The 13,039-nt window shown below is 39.3% G+C and overlaps 1 protein-coding gene across 1 annotated transcript; it reads left to right on the plus strand.

The window, feature by feature from the left end:
* The first annotated feature begins 138 nt into the window (after window positions 1-138).
* LOC113592081 (H-2 class I histocompatibility antigen, Q7 alpha chain-like) lies at window positions 139-12,320 on the plus strand. The gene is made up of 9 exons (XM_027032836.2): window positions 139-340; window positions 6,149-6,415; window positions 7,274-7,552; window positions 8,213-8,503; window positions 8,686-8,787; window positions 9,227-9,280; window positions 11,381-11,413; window positions 11,499-11,567; window positions 11,686-12,320. Coding segments are annotated over exons 1-9 (1,167 nt in total). The 5' UTR covers window positions 139-270; the 3' UTR covers window positions 11,688-12,320.
* The last annotated feature ends 719 nt before the right edge of the window (window positions 12,321-13,039 follow it).

Here is a 13,039-nt window from a genome sequence, read left to right on the forward strand (position 1 = left end):
GTCTAAAAGCCTTTCTCTACCATTAACTTTTCAAAATCAACCTGTACTTGCAAGTTCATCTTAGCGACCTGTGATTCATCATGAATCCTGAATTCTCATTGGACAGAATTCTACTCTAGTTATGTGGACGTTATAACGATCAGGAAGTGGTATTCACAGAACGTCACGAAATGTGAACGTCTTAGAGTTTCTACAATTGTCTTGGATTCTATTATTATTATTATTATTTTTTTTTGCTTTCACGACTTTGTGGCTGTAAGCGGCTTTTTGATGGATAGCAGTAATGTGATCGCGAAAGCTCTGCTTTTCCTCGTGCTGAGTCTTCATCAGGCATTGACGGGTAGGTTCGAAGTTAACTAAGCCAGACAGTGAATTATTGAAGTTCTCTGTCTTCACAGTCTTCTGATTATATCTGAACAAGCAGCTACCAGTAATAGCTAGCTCCCTAATGTTGCTGTAAATATGGAGGAATTAATCGGAGATTAATCAGTAAGGCACAGTAACCAAGATCAAATTCATTGTATGTGTGAACATACTTGGCGAATAAAGTCTGTTTCTGATTGTTAGCTTCCCTTCTGTCTAGCTCGCCATAAATTATTACGTAATTATTGTATACTGTATATCCTGTATATCCTGGTCTAGTCATTTTCCCTTGAAATGTGTTTTCTTTAGTGTTTGTGATCCGAACATTTACGAACGTTGCTCATCTGAAACGCTTAAAATTATTTTCAGTCAATTTTGAGGACTACTTAGATCTAACTTAATGAGTCATCTTTTTGGGATTTTCCTATTTTGGTGTCTTTATTCAATAATCAAATAGGACTTTATAGGTCCACGTCTTGGTGAGATTTCATTAATATTCTGTGAGACAAAAGTACCAGAAAACTAAGACCATTTAAATATAACTGACATGATATACATCTATACAATCCTTAACCAGTGTGATTGTAGGCTACGTCACATTTTCTACCGCTGCAGAATGTTTATCGGGCATAAAACATTCTCCCGCACTGGCAGATGTTACAAACCGATATGAAACTTACATATTTATGTCTGTACTCTGCACCACACATAGAATTGTAGAATACACAAAATATTCAAGGTTTAGTAATGTCAGATTTTTCAGACGCACCGATTGTGATGTTATGGGAAATCATGTTTTGCTCGTCAGTGTTTCTATCAACCTCTTGTACAAAAGGGTTTGATGTTTTGAGGTCAAAACCTTTTAGTTTTTCTATAACGTGTTTTTTTTAAATTACACTAATAACATATTTTATATTAATTATATATTACATATTCATGAAAAAGTCTGTTATTACACTTAAAATGTGTACAAATGTAAAAATACATACATAAATATATATATATACACACACACACACACACACACAAAAAAAAACAAATGCAAAATTAAACAGTTATTTTTCGGTGTTGACCAGTGTAATTACAGAATGAATGATTGCTGGGTATGGCCATTGCAAATAAGCGAAGATTAAACATTTACAGTTATTCTATTTATTTGTGGTTCTTTAGATAATCTTGAGTTCTAAAGGATGTTATAGGCATTCAGAAATATATCCAACCTATCCAATATATGCAACCTGGACACACCCTGTATTTAGAGACACTACAGCATTCAGCGCAGATATGCGTTTGTCAGCTTGTTAAAGTGCGCCATCTACAGGCGCTTTAAAATAACTGCAGCATGATTTAAGGTAGAACGGATGCTTGAATAAGAAGCCACCTTCAGCCTACCAAGTGCATGTGGTCAAATGTTTGGGTAGGCCTGCCTAATGCTGTCGGATTATTAAATCATAAACTGAATGCATTAAAATGGGGAGCTCAACCTTTTTTAATGCATGATCTACTTTTTCACTGCCAGTCGACTGCAATTTACCCAAATAGTATCAGTAAAAACCCTCATGTTACAGTCAACATGTTAACTGTACAATGTTCTACCTTAATGAGGGCGTTGACACAGAGAAGCAGCTACTAGCTTTTCATAGTCAAGACTCTTAACGGCTGTATGTGAGTGTCAGGCAGGTCACAACATGCTCTTCTGTTGTAGTTGTTCTACACTTTGACTTGGGTATTTTCATGTGAGAAAACAGACTCATCCAAGTTGATCCAAAGCAGGCAGGCAAGTAGGGGGATCTTAAGCTGTGACAGGGATTCTGTAGAAGCTGCCAAAACTAAACATTCTTTGGTTATTTCATGGCTTTTAATTGAATGTCACTTTTCAGTCTGAGAATTTCATTCTCCAAGGCTGTTGGGTCATGGTGAAATAATAATCCCCCTTTTGAGGCTATATCACCCCCATCTAATTCTGGAGAAATGTATCCACATCTATTCTAATGTACTCTTAATATATCTACATCTGTTTCTCAAATATTCTGATATATCCAGATCTCATTCTGGAGAAATGTATCCACATCTTAATTCTAATGTACTCTTAATATATCTGCATCTATTTCTCAAATATTCTGATATATCCAGATCTGATATATCCGGATCTATCTATAGACCGATTGTCAGACGCTCGAAACCGCTTCTGAAGCAGGTGGGAACCTGGCCAGCAGGAACCATCTCTGCTCTTCAGGACTGTTTTGAGCAGACGACTTGGATCACGTTCAAGGAGGCTGCTACTGATGGTGGCACTGTTAACCTGGAAGAGTATACAGCATCAGTGACTGGCTACATCAGCAAGTGCATTGATGATGTTACTGTCTCGAAGACCATCACCACACGCCCCAACCAGAATACATGGATGACTGCTGAGGTGCGCATGCTGCTGAGGACCCGTGACTCAGCCTTCAGAACAGGTGACAGAGAGGCTCTCAGGAAAACAAGAGCCAAACTGTGACATGCGATCAGGGAAGCAAAGCGTGCACACGCACGGAGGATCAATGGACACTTCAAAGACACTGGTGATACACGGCGCATGTGGGAGGGCATTCATGCCATTACTAACTACAGGAAAACATCACCTTCCTGTGACAGTGATGCCATCCTCCCAGATACACTGAATGACTTCTATGCACGGTTTGAAGCACAGAACAACGTTGCAGCAGAAAAGTCCATCCCTCTGCAAAATGACCAGGTGCTGTGCCTGACGGTGGCTGATGTGAGGCGTACTCTGCGTGGAGTTAACCCAAGGAAAGCTGCTGGACCAGACAACATCCCGGGTTGTGTGCTCAGAGAATGTGCTGACCAGCTTGCAGATGTCCTGACAGACATCTTCAATATCTCTCTGAGCTGCACCGTGGTCCCAACATGCTTCAAGACCACCACCATCGTCCCCGTGCCTAAGAAGCCCACGGTGTCATGTCTCAACGACTACCGTCCCATCGCACTCACATCCATCATCATGAAGTGCTTCGAGAGACTCGTCATGAGACACATCAAGACCCAGCGTCCCCCTTCTCTGGACCCCCTGCAGTTCGTGTACCGCCCCGACCGCTCTACAGATGATGCCAACTCTACCACACTTCATCTGGCACTCACACATCTGGAAAAAAAGGGCACCTACATAAGAATGCTGTTCATAGACTTCAGTTCAGCATTCAACACCATTGTTCCTCAGCATCTGATTGGAAAGTTGAGCTTACTGGGCTTGAACACCTCCCTCTGCAACTGGATCCTGGATTTCTTGACTGGTAGACCTCAGTTTGTCCGGATTGGAAGCAGCACTTCCAACACCACCACACTGAGTACTGGCGCTCCCCAGGGCAGCGTACTCAGCCCTCTGCTGTTCACACTGCTGACTCATGACTGTGCAGCGATGCACAATTCGAATCACATCATCAAGTTCGCTGATGACACGACCGTGGTGGGTCTCATCAACAAAGACAACGAGTCAGCATACAGAGAGGAGGTGTAAGAACTGGTGAGCTGGTGTAAGGTCAACAACCTGTATTTGAATTTTGACAAGACAAAATAAATGGTTGTTGACTTCAGGAGAGCAAGGCGAGATCACTCCCCGCTTGCCATCAACGGCTCCTCAGTGGAGATCGTCAAGAGCATCAAGTTCCTTGGTGTTCACATAGCGGAGAACCTCACCTGGACCCTGAACACCAGTTCCATCACCAAGAGAGCCCAGCAACGTCTTTACTTCCTTCGGAAGCTGAGGGAAGCCCATCTCCCATCACCCATCCTCACTACCTTCTACAGAGGTACTATAGAGAGCATTCTGAGCAGCTGCATCATTACCTGGTTTGGGAACTGCACCGCCTTTGACCGCAAGACCCTACAAAGAATAGTGAGAACAGCTGAGAGGATCATTGGGGTCTCTCTTCCCTCCATCACGAACATCTACATAACACGCTGCATCCGGAAAGCCACCAACATTGTGAAAGACCCCACACACCCCTCACATGAACTCTTCACCCTTTTGCCATCTGGAAGAAGGTACCGCAGCATCCAGTCCCGCACCTCCAGACTGTGCAACAGCTTCTTCCCAGAAGCCATTAGACTCCTGAACTCTGGCTAACTCCAATTCCAATTCAGATTCCAAAATGGGCACTTTTATACATGCTTATACACAGTCACACACATACATACGTACGTACGTGTTGTCTGTTGTGTAGCATGTTGTCTGTTGCACGTTGTGTAGCATGTTGTCTGCTGTCTGTTTTGTGTTGCACCATGGTCCTGGAGGAACATTGTCTCGTTTTTGTTGTGTACTTGTATATACCTGAAATGACAATAAAACCTCTTTGAACTTTGAACTTGAACTAATTCTGGAGAAATGTATCCACATCTTAATTCTAATGTACTCTTAATATATCTGCATCTATTTCTCAAATATTCTGATATATCCAGATCTAATTCTGGAGAAATGTATCGACATGTAATTCTAATGTACTCTTAATATATCTGCATCTATTTCTCAAATATTCGGATATATCCGGATCTATCTATAGCCCGATTGTCAGACGCTCGAAACCGCTTCTGAAGCAGGTGAGAGTCTGGCCAGCAGGAGCCATCTCTGCTCTTCAGGACTGTTTTGAGCAGACGACTTGGATCACGTTCAAGGAGGCTGCTACTGACGGTGGCACTGTTAACCTGGAAGAGTATACAGGATCAGTGACTGGCTACATCAGCAAGTGCATTGATGATGTTACTGTCTCTAAGACCATCACCACACGCCCCAACCAGAAGCCATGGATGACTGCTGAGGTGTGCATGCTACTGAGGACCCATGACTCAGCCTTCAGAACAGGTGACAGAGGGGCTCTCAGGAAAACAAGAGCCAAATTGTGACATGCGATCAGGGAAGCAAAGCGTGCACATGCACAGAGGATCCATGGACACTTCAAAGACACTGGTGACACACAGCGCATGTGGGAGGGCATTCAGGCCATTACTAACTACAGGAAAACATCACCTTCCTGTGACAGTGATACCATCCTCCCAGATGCACTGAATGACTTCTATGCACAGTTTGAAGCGCAGAACAACGTTGCAGCAGAAAAGTCCATCCCTCCGCAAAATGACCAGGTGCTGTGCCTAACAGCGGCTGATGTGAGGCGTACTCTGCGTGGAATTAACCCACGGAAAGCTGCTGGACCAGACAACATCCCACGTCTATTTCTCAAATATTCTGATATATCTAGATCTAATTCTGGAGAAATGTATCCATATTTTAATTCTAATTTACTCTTAATATATCTGCATCTATTTCTCAAATATTCAGATATATCCAGATCTAATTCTGGAGAAATTTATCCACATCTAATTCTAATGTACTTTTAATATATCTGGATCTATTTCTCAAATATTCTCATATATCCACATCTAATTCTAATGTACTTTTAATATATCTGCATCTATTCCTCAAATATTCTGATATATCCAGATCTAATTCTGGATAAAATGGCAAGAACATATGAGGTAATAGGTCCAACAATGCAAAGTCAGTGAATATGCACATGGACATGTTTTGCTTTGTTTGCACAATGCAATGAAACTGTGATTGAAACAAGCCAAACAATGCAACTTGGCTAAATAATGCAACTCCATAAAAGCATGTGATCTTACAGGTGTCTAAGTCTGTTCTCTTGAGCTATAAGATTTTGGACTTGCACCCTTTGTGTATGTGATTACTGTTTTCATGTTTTAATAAAAAGTAATATTTTTTTCTCTATAGTCAGTCACTCTCTGCAGTACTTCTATACTGCAGTCACTTCAGGAATAAATTTCCCAGAGTTCACTGCTGTTGGTCTGGTGGATGGACAGCAGTTTGTGTACTATGACAGTAACATCAGGCAGAGTATTCCTAAAACAGAGTGGATAAAGAAGGTTGATGATGATGATCCAGACTACTGGAACAGAGAGACACAGATTCAGCAGGATTCTCAGGAGACCCTCAAGGTCGATGTGGCTACTGGAATGGAACGCTTTAATCAGACTAAAGGTGAGGAAAAGCACCCAGAAACAGCAGCACAGTGACCTTTAACAACGTTCATTATTACAGTGTATTAATGAGTATCCATGGAAACCAGCTGTCAGACAGTAACAGTATGATGTATTCTGTACCTCTGTCAGTCTACACTGTACAGCTTCCTCATGCGTTGTTACTTGGCAACACAGTCAGCAACATAAAGGAAGAGAAAATGTACATACATGGCTGTAATCTGTGCTGCCATACTCACTCTTACTCATGTAACACCAAATACCTTTTGTGTTTATTCTTCTCCCACAAGAGACAGACATGTTTCTCTGGAGCTCTTCTATTAGTTTGTGCAGTGGTATTTATCTATTGTATAGTTTATAATATTGTACTCGCTATTGTGCTGTTAAGTAGCGCGGGGCCTTAAAATAATAGTTTTCAGACACACAATTCTATCAATGTTATCATTATATGCTTATTGATATTATGTAATATTTTTATAGTAATGCAAGTGATTTCATTGTATCGTGTATTGTCCACAAAGTAAAAGATCGACTCATCTTACATGTTTAACAGAAGGCTTGTTTGTGTGTGTTCTCTGAACCATTTAAATAGCTGTTGATAGTCCAACTTCCCACTAAACAAGTCAATAAACAACAAAACCTCTAGTAATCTAAATGTCAAATTAATAATTACAAATTAATATATATGACAAATTAATAAATATAGATGACCTCACAAACAACAACTTTTTAGACACTAAAACAGTTATGATCTTTGCTCACTTCTCTCAATGTCTGTCTCCTGTTTCATAAAAAATACAACAGCAACAACAACAAAAAAAGAAATAAACCCAATGGTGTCATGATTGTGTCTCTGCAGGGGTTCATACAGTGCAGTGGCGGTATGGTTGTGAGCTGGATGATGATGATGGAACCAAAAGAGGATACGAACAGTACGGCTATGATGGGGAAGACTTCGTCAGTCTGGATCTGAACACCCTCACCTGGACTGCAGCTAATGATAAAGCTAAAATTACCAAACACAAGTGGGATTCTCATATTGGGAACAGTGTGAGCATAAAGGACTACCTGCAGAACACCTGTATCGAGTGGTTACAGAAGTATGTGTCTTATGGCAGAGACACTCTGGAGAGGAAAGGTAGAGTATGTTAATGTAACTGCACCTGCTTTTCAGACATACTGCATTCCCCCTCATCACTGTAAACCTGTTGTTCAGACACACTGCATGCTTATATTTTTTATCAGGATAAAGAAATAACCAGCACAAAGGAACAGTTAGTAACCCATAGAGGAGTACAGCTAGGAACACTGGGTCTCACATAGAGAGCTACACAGGAATGGGGTAGTGGTAAAACACATTACTGTGGAAATCTGCTGGTATGGGAACAAAATAAAAAATCCTGTGGTGACAGCAAGAATGGACATAAGCTTTATGGTATTGCTATGGGAATAAAAATACAGTAATGGTATGTGTAAAGATGTCCAGATTGTTTTTGGATTAAACTTTCTCAGCTTCTGTATTAGAGTTTTGTTTCATGCTTGAGTTTTCTGTGTATGATTATTACATTTTGAAACAATAAAGTCAAAACAATGACTGTAAACAGTCTGCACTTATCAAAGCAGACGGCCATAGTGTCCGGCACTAAGCATTACATGTTAGATTGCTGAAGGATATGTTGACTACGTCTGTCTAGTATTGTGTTCTGTCATCACTTGACTGTTGTGAGTGTTATCTGCATACATATTGGAACCTCTAAGTGCTCTTAATTTCTCTCGTTCACATTCTGTATCTCTTCAGACCCTCCTGTGGTGAACCTGTTCCAGAAGGACTCCTCTTCTACAGTGGTGTGTCATGCTACAGGTTTCTTCCCCAGAGGAGTGATGATCTCCTGGCAGAAGAATGGAGAGGAGCTGTATGAGAACGTGGAGCTCACAGAGACGTTACCAAACCAGGATGGAACCTTCCAGAAGAGAAGCATTCTGACAGTCTCACCTGAGGAGCTTCATAAGAATGACTACACATGTGTAGTTCATCACAGTGGACGGGAGAAAGTGCTGAGAGTGGCTGATCGCAGAGTCCTGAACACAGGTAAGAGAAACCTGATTCCAAATGGGCAAAGACAAACTTAACACAAAGTCTCTGTAGATAAGCTGCAGATAGTGGGGATCTACAGCGACGTGAAACAGTGGTGTGGCAGGTTGAGGCTCAGATAGTGTCATCATTGTTACTGTTCCTCTCCTCATCCTCATTGGCTGTGCTGCATGTTTCAGGTGGAGTTTTGGTTGTTGTCATTGCTGGTGTAATGGCTACTCTCCTGGTCCTCATTGGCTGTATTGGATTCTTCATCTGGAAGAAGAATGAGAAGCCATTTGGTAAGGGAGGAAGGATGCAAATATAATGTTAAAGAAGCAACTTATGTATTGAGCATAGCGGGTTTTATAAATACTTACTTTCCACAACAAAACTGATATTTGACACTAATCTGATATCAAGGATTATGTGATTCTGGTCAAATTTTCCTTTGACCTCTGAACATCCTAGACTGAATTTAAAAGTGTTTTTTACATTTTTATTTTAATTTTTTTATTTTTTACATTTTTAAATCTGAACCACTACATCTATTATATCTGCCATGCAGTAGTTCATATAGTCTACACAGTTCTCACAATAATTCCATACCCATCATGTGTTTTAGGCTTTAATCCTGTTTCAGAAAAACCCAGTGCACTTAAGTGATGCAGCGAACGCTATTGTATTATTTAGTTGTATTGTTCAGTTCATTTCATCATTAATCTCTGATGTGTTTTACAGCCTCTGATGGGGAATCATCCACCAGATCCTCAGAGTCATTGCAGAGTTCAAACGGTAAGTATTTATTTTCTTCTTCCTTTTGTTTATGCCACTAAAATAAGTAAATCTGTTCATTCTGATGTCAGCCTGGTTAGTTCATCTCCTCTGTTGATCCTAGACCTGGTCTAGTTACTATCAAAGATGTTACAATATCTTAATATATTGATAAGATTTACAGTGGTGTGAAAAAAAAATGGTTTGCCTCCTTCCTGATATCTTATTTTTTTTTGCATGTTTGTCACACTTAAATGTTTCAGATAATCAAATAAATTTAAATATTAGACAAAGATAACAAGTAAACACAAAATGCAGTTTTTATTATTAAGGGGGAAAAAAAAAACTTACATGGATGAGGTCACTTTCTACCCCAGGAAGGTTCACCACTGTTCCATGTTTTCACAATTTGTGGATAATGGCTCTCACTGTGGTTCGCTAGAGTCCCAAAGCTTTAGAAATGGCTTTATAACCTTTTCCAGACTGATAGGTCTCAATTACTTTGTTCCTGAAAAATAAATAAATAAATAAATATATATATATATATATATATATATATATATATATATATATATATATATATATATATATATATATATATATATATTTTTTTTTTTTTTTTTTTTTTTTTTTTTTTTTTTTGCATGCTGTCTAGCTTTTGAGGATCTTTTGGTCTATTTGGTCTACTTCACTTTGTCAGGCACGTCCTATTTAAGTGATTTATTGATTGAGAACAGGTGTGGCAGTAATCAGGCCTGGGTGTGGCTAGAGAAATTGAACTCAGCTTTTCAAAGATGTGCTAAACCACAGTTGTTTATGTTTTAACTTGGGGGGGGGGGGGGGATCACTTTTTCACACAGGGACATGTAGGTTTGGATTTTTTTCCCCTTAGTAATAAAAACCTTAATTTAAAAACTGCATTTTGTGTTTACTTGTGTTATCTTTGTCTAATATTTAGATTTGTTTGATGAAACATTTAAGTGTGACAAACATGCAAAAAAAAAAAGAGATATCAGGAAGGGGGCAAACACTTTTTCACACCACAGCAGATTTTAAAAACCGCAGTAGATTTTAAAACTGTATATAAAATATTTGTGTTGCTGTAAAAGAGCTGTGTGAGCTCTTTAGGCCTTTGCCCAGACCAAATCTGTCAAATCCAGATACACAGTGTGGTGCTGGGTCATCATGCCAAGTGACATGTACTTTGGCCAACAGAAGGCATTAGTATGACAATAACTGTTTCAGGCTCATCTACACTCTCTATAGAGAACAGTGGTGTTAAGTACATCGATCTGAGTCAGCACATGAAGTTTGGTGGACTCCTCAATAGGAGGCGATTTAACACAAACATGACTTGTACACAACAGCACAGACACACATGGACATCTGGGCAAATCTTCACCACACATGACATACATACCTCACCTTGTCACCTGTCTCGTTTTGTCTTAAACAGATTCACCCATTCACATCATACACAGTTATTCTCATCACAGCTCTGTGGCTAATGTGCAAATGACCTAAGAGTTACTAATGTAAAAGTCCTGTCTAAGAGTTACTAATGTAAAAGTCCTGTCAAAGAGTTATTAATGTAAAAGTCCTGTCTAAGAGTTATTAATGTAAAAGTAAAGTCCTGTCTAAGAGTTACTAATGTAAAAGTCCTGTCTAAGAGTTACTAATGTAAAAGTCCTGTCTAAGAGTTACTAATGTAAAGGTCCTGTCTAAGAGTTATTAATGTAAAGGTCCTGTCTAAGAGTTACTAATGTAAAAGTCCTGTCTAAGACTTAGTAATGTAAAAGTCCTGTCTAAGACTTAGTAATGTAAAAGACCCATCTAAGAGTTACTAATGTAAAAGTCCTGTCTAAGAGTTACTAATGTAAAAGTCCTGTCTAAGAGTTACTAATGTAAAAGTCCTGTCTAAGAGTTATTAATGTAAAAGTCCTGTCAAAGAGTTATTAATGTAAAAGTCCTGTCTAAGAGTTACTAATGTTCACATTCTTAATGCAGCTAAATCTCATGCACTCCTAATCCACTCTTCCTTTTTGCTTTTAATAGATACGTCCATCATGTAGTAGTTTATGTTCTACACAGTTCTTAAAATAATTCCTTATCTTTTTTTAGGCTTAAATTGTGGTCCAAGAACCTTCAGTACATGTAAGTGATGATACAGTGAAATCTAATGGATTATTTGGTTGTATTGTTCAGTTTCCTTCATCATTAATATCTGTGTGTTTTACAGCTTCTGATGGAACATCGTCCACCAGCTCAAATGAGTCCATCAGCAGCAACGCCCCACTGATTTCAAAATGTAAGGGCTTTTCGTTTCTAAATCTGACATTTATCAAACTCTGTCCACATAAACCCAATCCAACAATAAACCTTAGGTCAAAGAAACAATTTCTTTGTATTTCTTTTTTTATACACAGAAAGGAAGAGTTCATGATGGAAGAATTCAGAAGACACAACTGTAGATTCAAATTCAAATCTTCATCAAACTGGATATTAAGTGGGTCAAGTGCCACCCTCATCCATGTCATTACTCAGCCATGAACTTCCTGGCTCCGCCCCCTGCTCATGCCACTCCCCTTTCTGAGGACATCCACCTGTTTCTTCTTAGTCTCTCCTTGCCTCACCTGCAGCTCATATTTAGTCATGCTACAGATCAGAGTCATTTTCACGATTTACTAGAAGAGACTTGTATAAAGTTTGAAGATTTTGTTAGAACAGAAGTGATTCAGTGATTCAGCTGTAAGAAGACTGTTGGAGTAGCAGCATGATCAGACTGGGCTGTGGGGAAAGTAATGATGCCTATGATGCAAACAGATATATATATGTATATATATATTTTTTTTTATGGGTGAATAAGTTTGATTTTATCTCTAAAATTGAGCTAAAATCGGAAAAAAAGCAAAAGTGCCTTATAGGTGTTTTTTCTAAACTATTATAGCTTTACAATCTTTAAAGCTTTAATATTCTGTATTATGGATCTGATGAGAAGAGAAATAATGAACACTGTATATATAAAATGTATTTTAATGCAATAAAATGTTGTTTGGTGACATTGGATGTGTCGTGAATCTTTGTCGGGTGAAATGAAATGGCGTATTATAACAACTGACTTTGCAGCTTGGCACAGTTTGCCAAGTGAGGGTACAACTACAGCCTTGTCAGTACACCGCCAACTGTGCTAAAGACTGCATGTCAAATCAGTCAAATATCAGATACTGTAAGTGTGTCCATGCTCTAGTATGCAAACTCAGCCACAGCTTAAGCAAAGCATGCAGGTTACCGTACCATCCCTCTGACAGAGCACTTAACCCATTACTACATAGACTGCACCATCCACGTCCTACATCTTCTTAGGAATATCACAATGCAGCAGGCTCAGTTAACACAGCTGATGATGTCAAAGCAACAATATGCACATACTGGCATCTGCAGGACCTCCACTGTAGTAGCAGTAACATTCATGAACACAGCAAGCTGTGTTCATCACATTCCTATTCTGAGTGGAAACAATGAACAGAACTTATTTAAGCCCCACTGTACACCAACCTGCTCTTATAGCTGTTCATCAGCAGTATCAGACTGATCCAGAGCCAAAGAGTAAGTGGGTTCTTCTCAATATTAGATCACCAACAAATACGTCTCAAGCAATAAATTATTAAATTGATTTTATGCTTTTAAGTGAAACATGGTTAAAATAATTTACTACCACAATGGTGTTGATTAGGCACAACCAAACTTTAACCTCAAAAATGTCTCTCACATCAGTCAGAA

This window comes from Electrophorus electricus, chromosome 5 (assembly GCF_013358815.1).
Source record: "Electrophorus electricus isolate fEleEle1 chromosome 5, fEleEle1.pri, whole genome shotgun sequence".
Lineage (NCBI taxonomy): Eukaryota > Metazoa > Chordata > Actinopteri > Gymnotiformes > Gymnotidae > Electrophorus > Electrophorus electricus.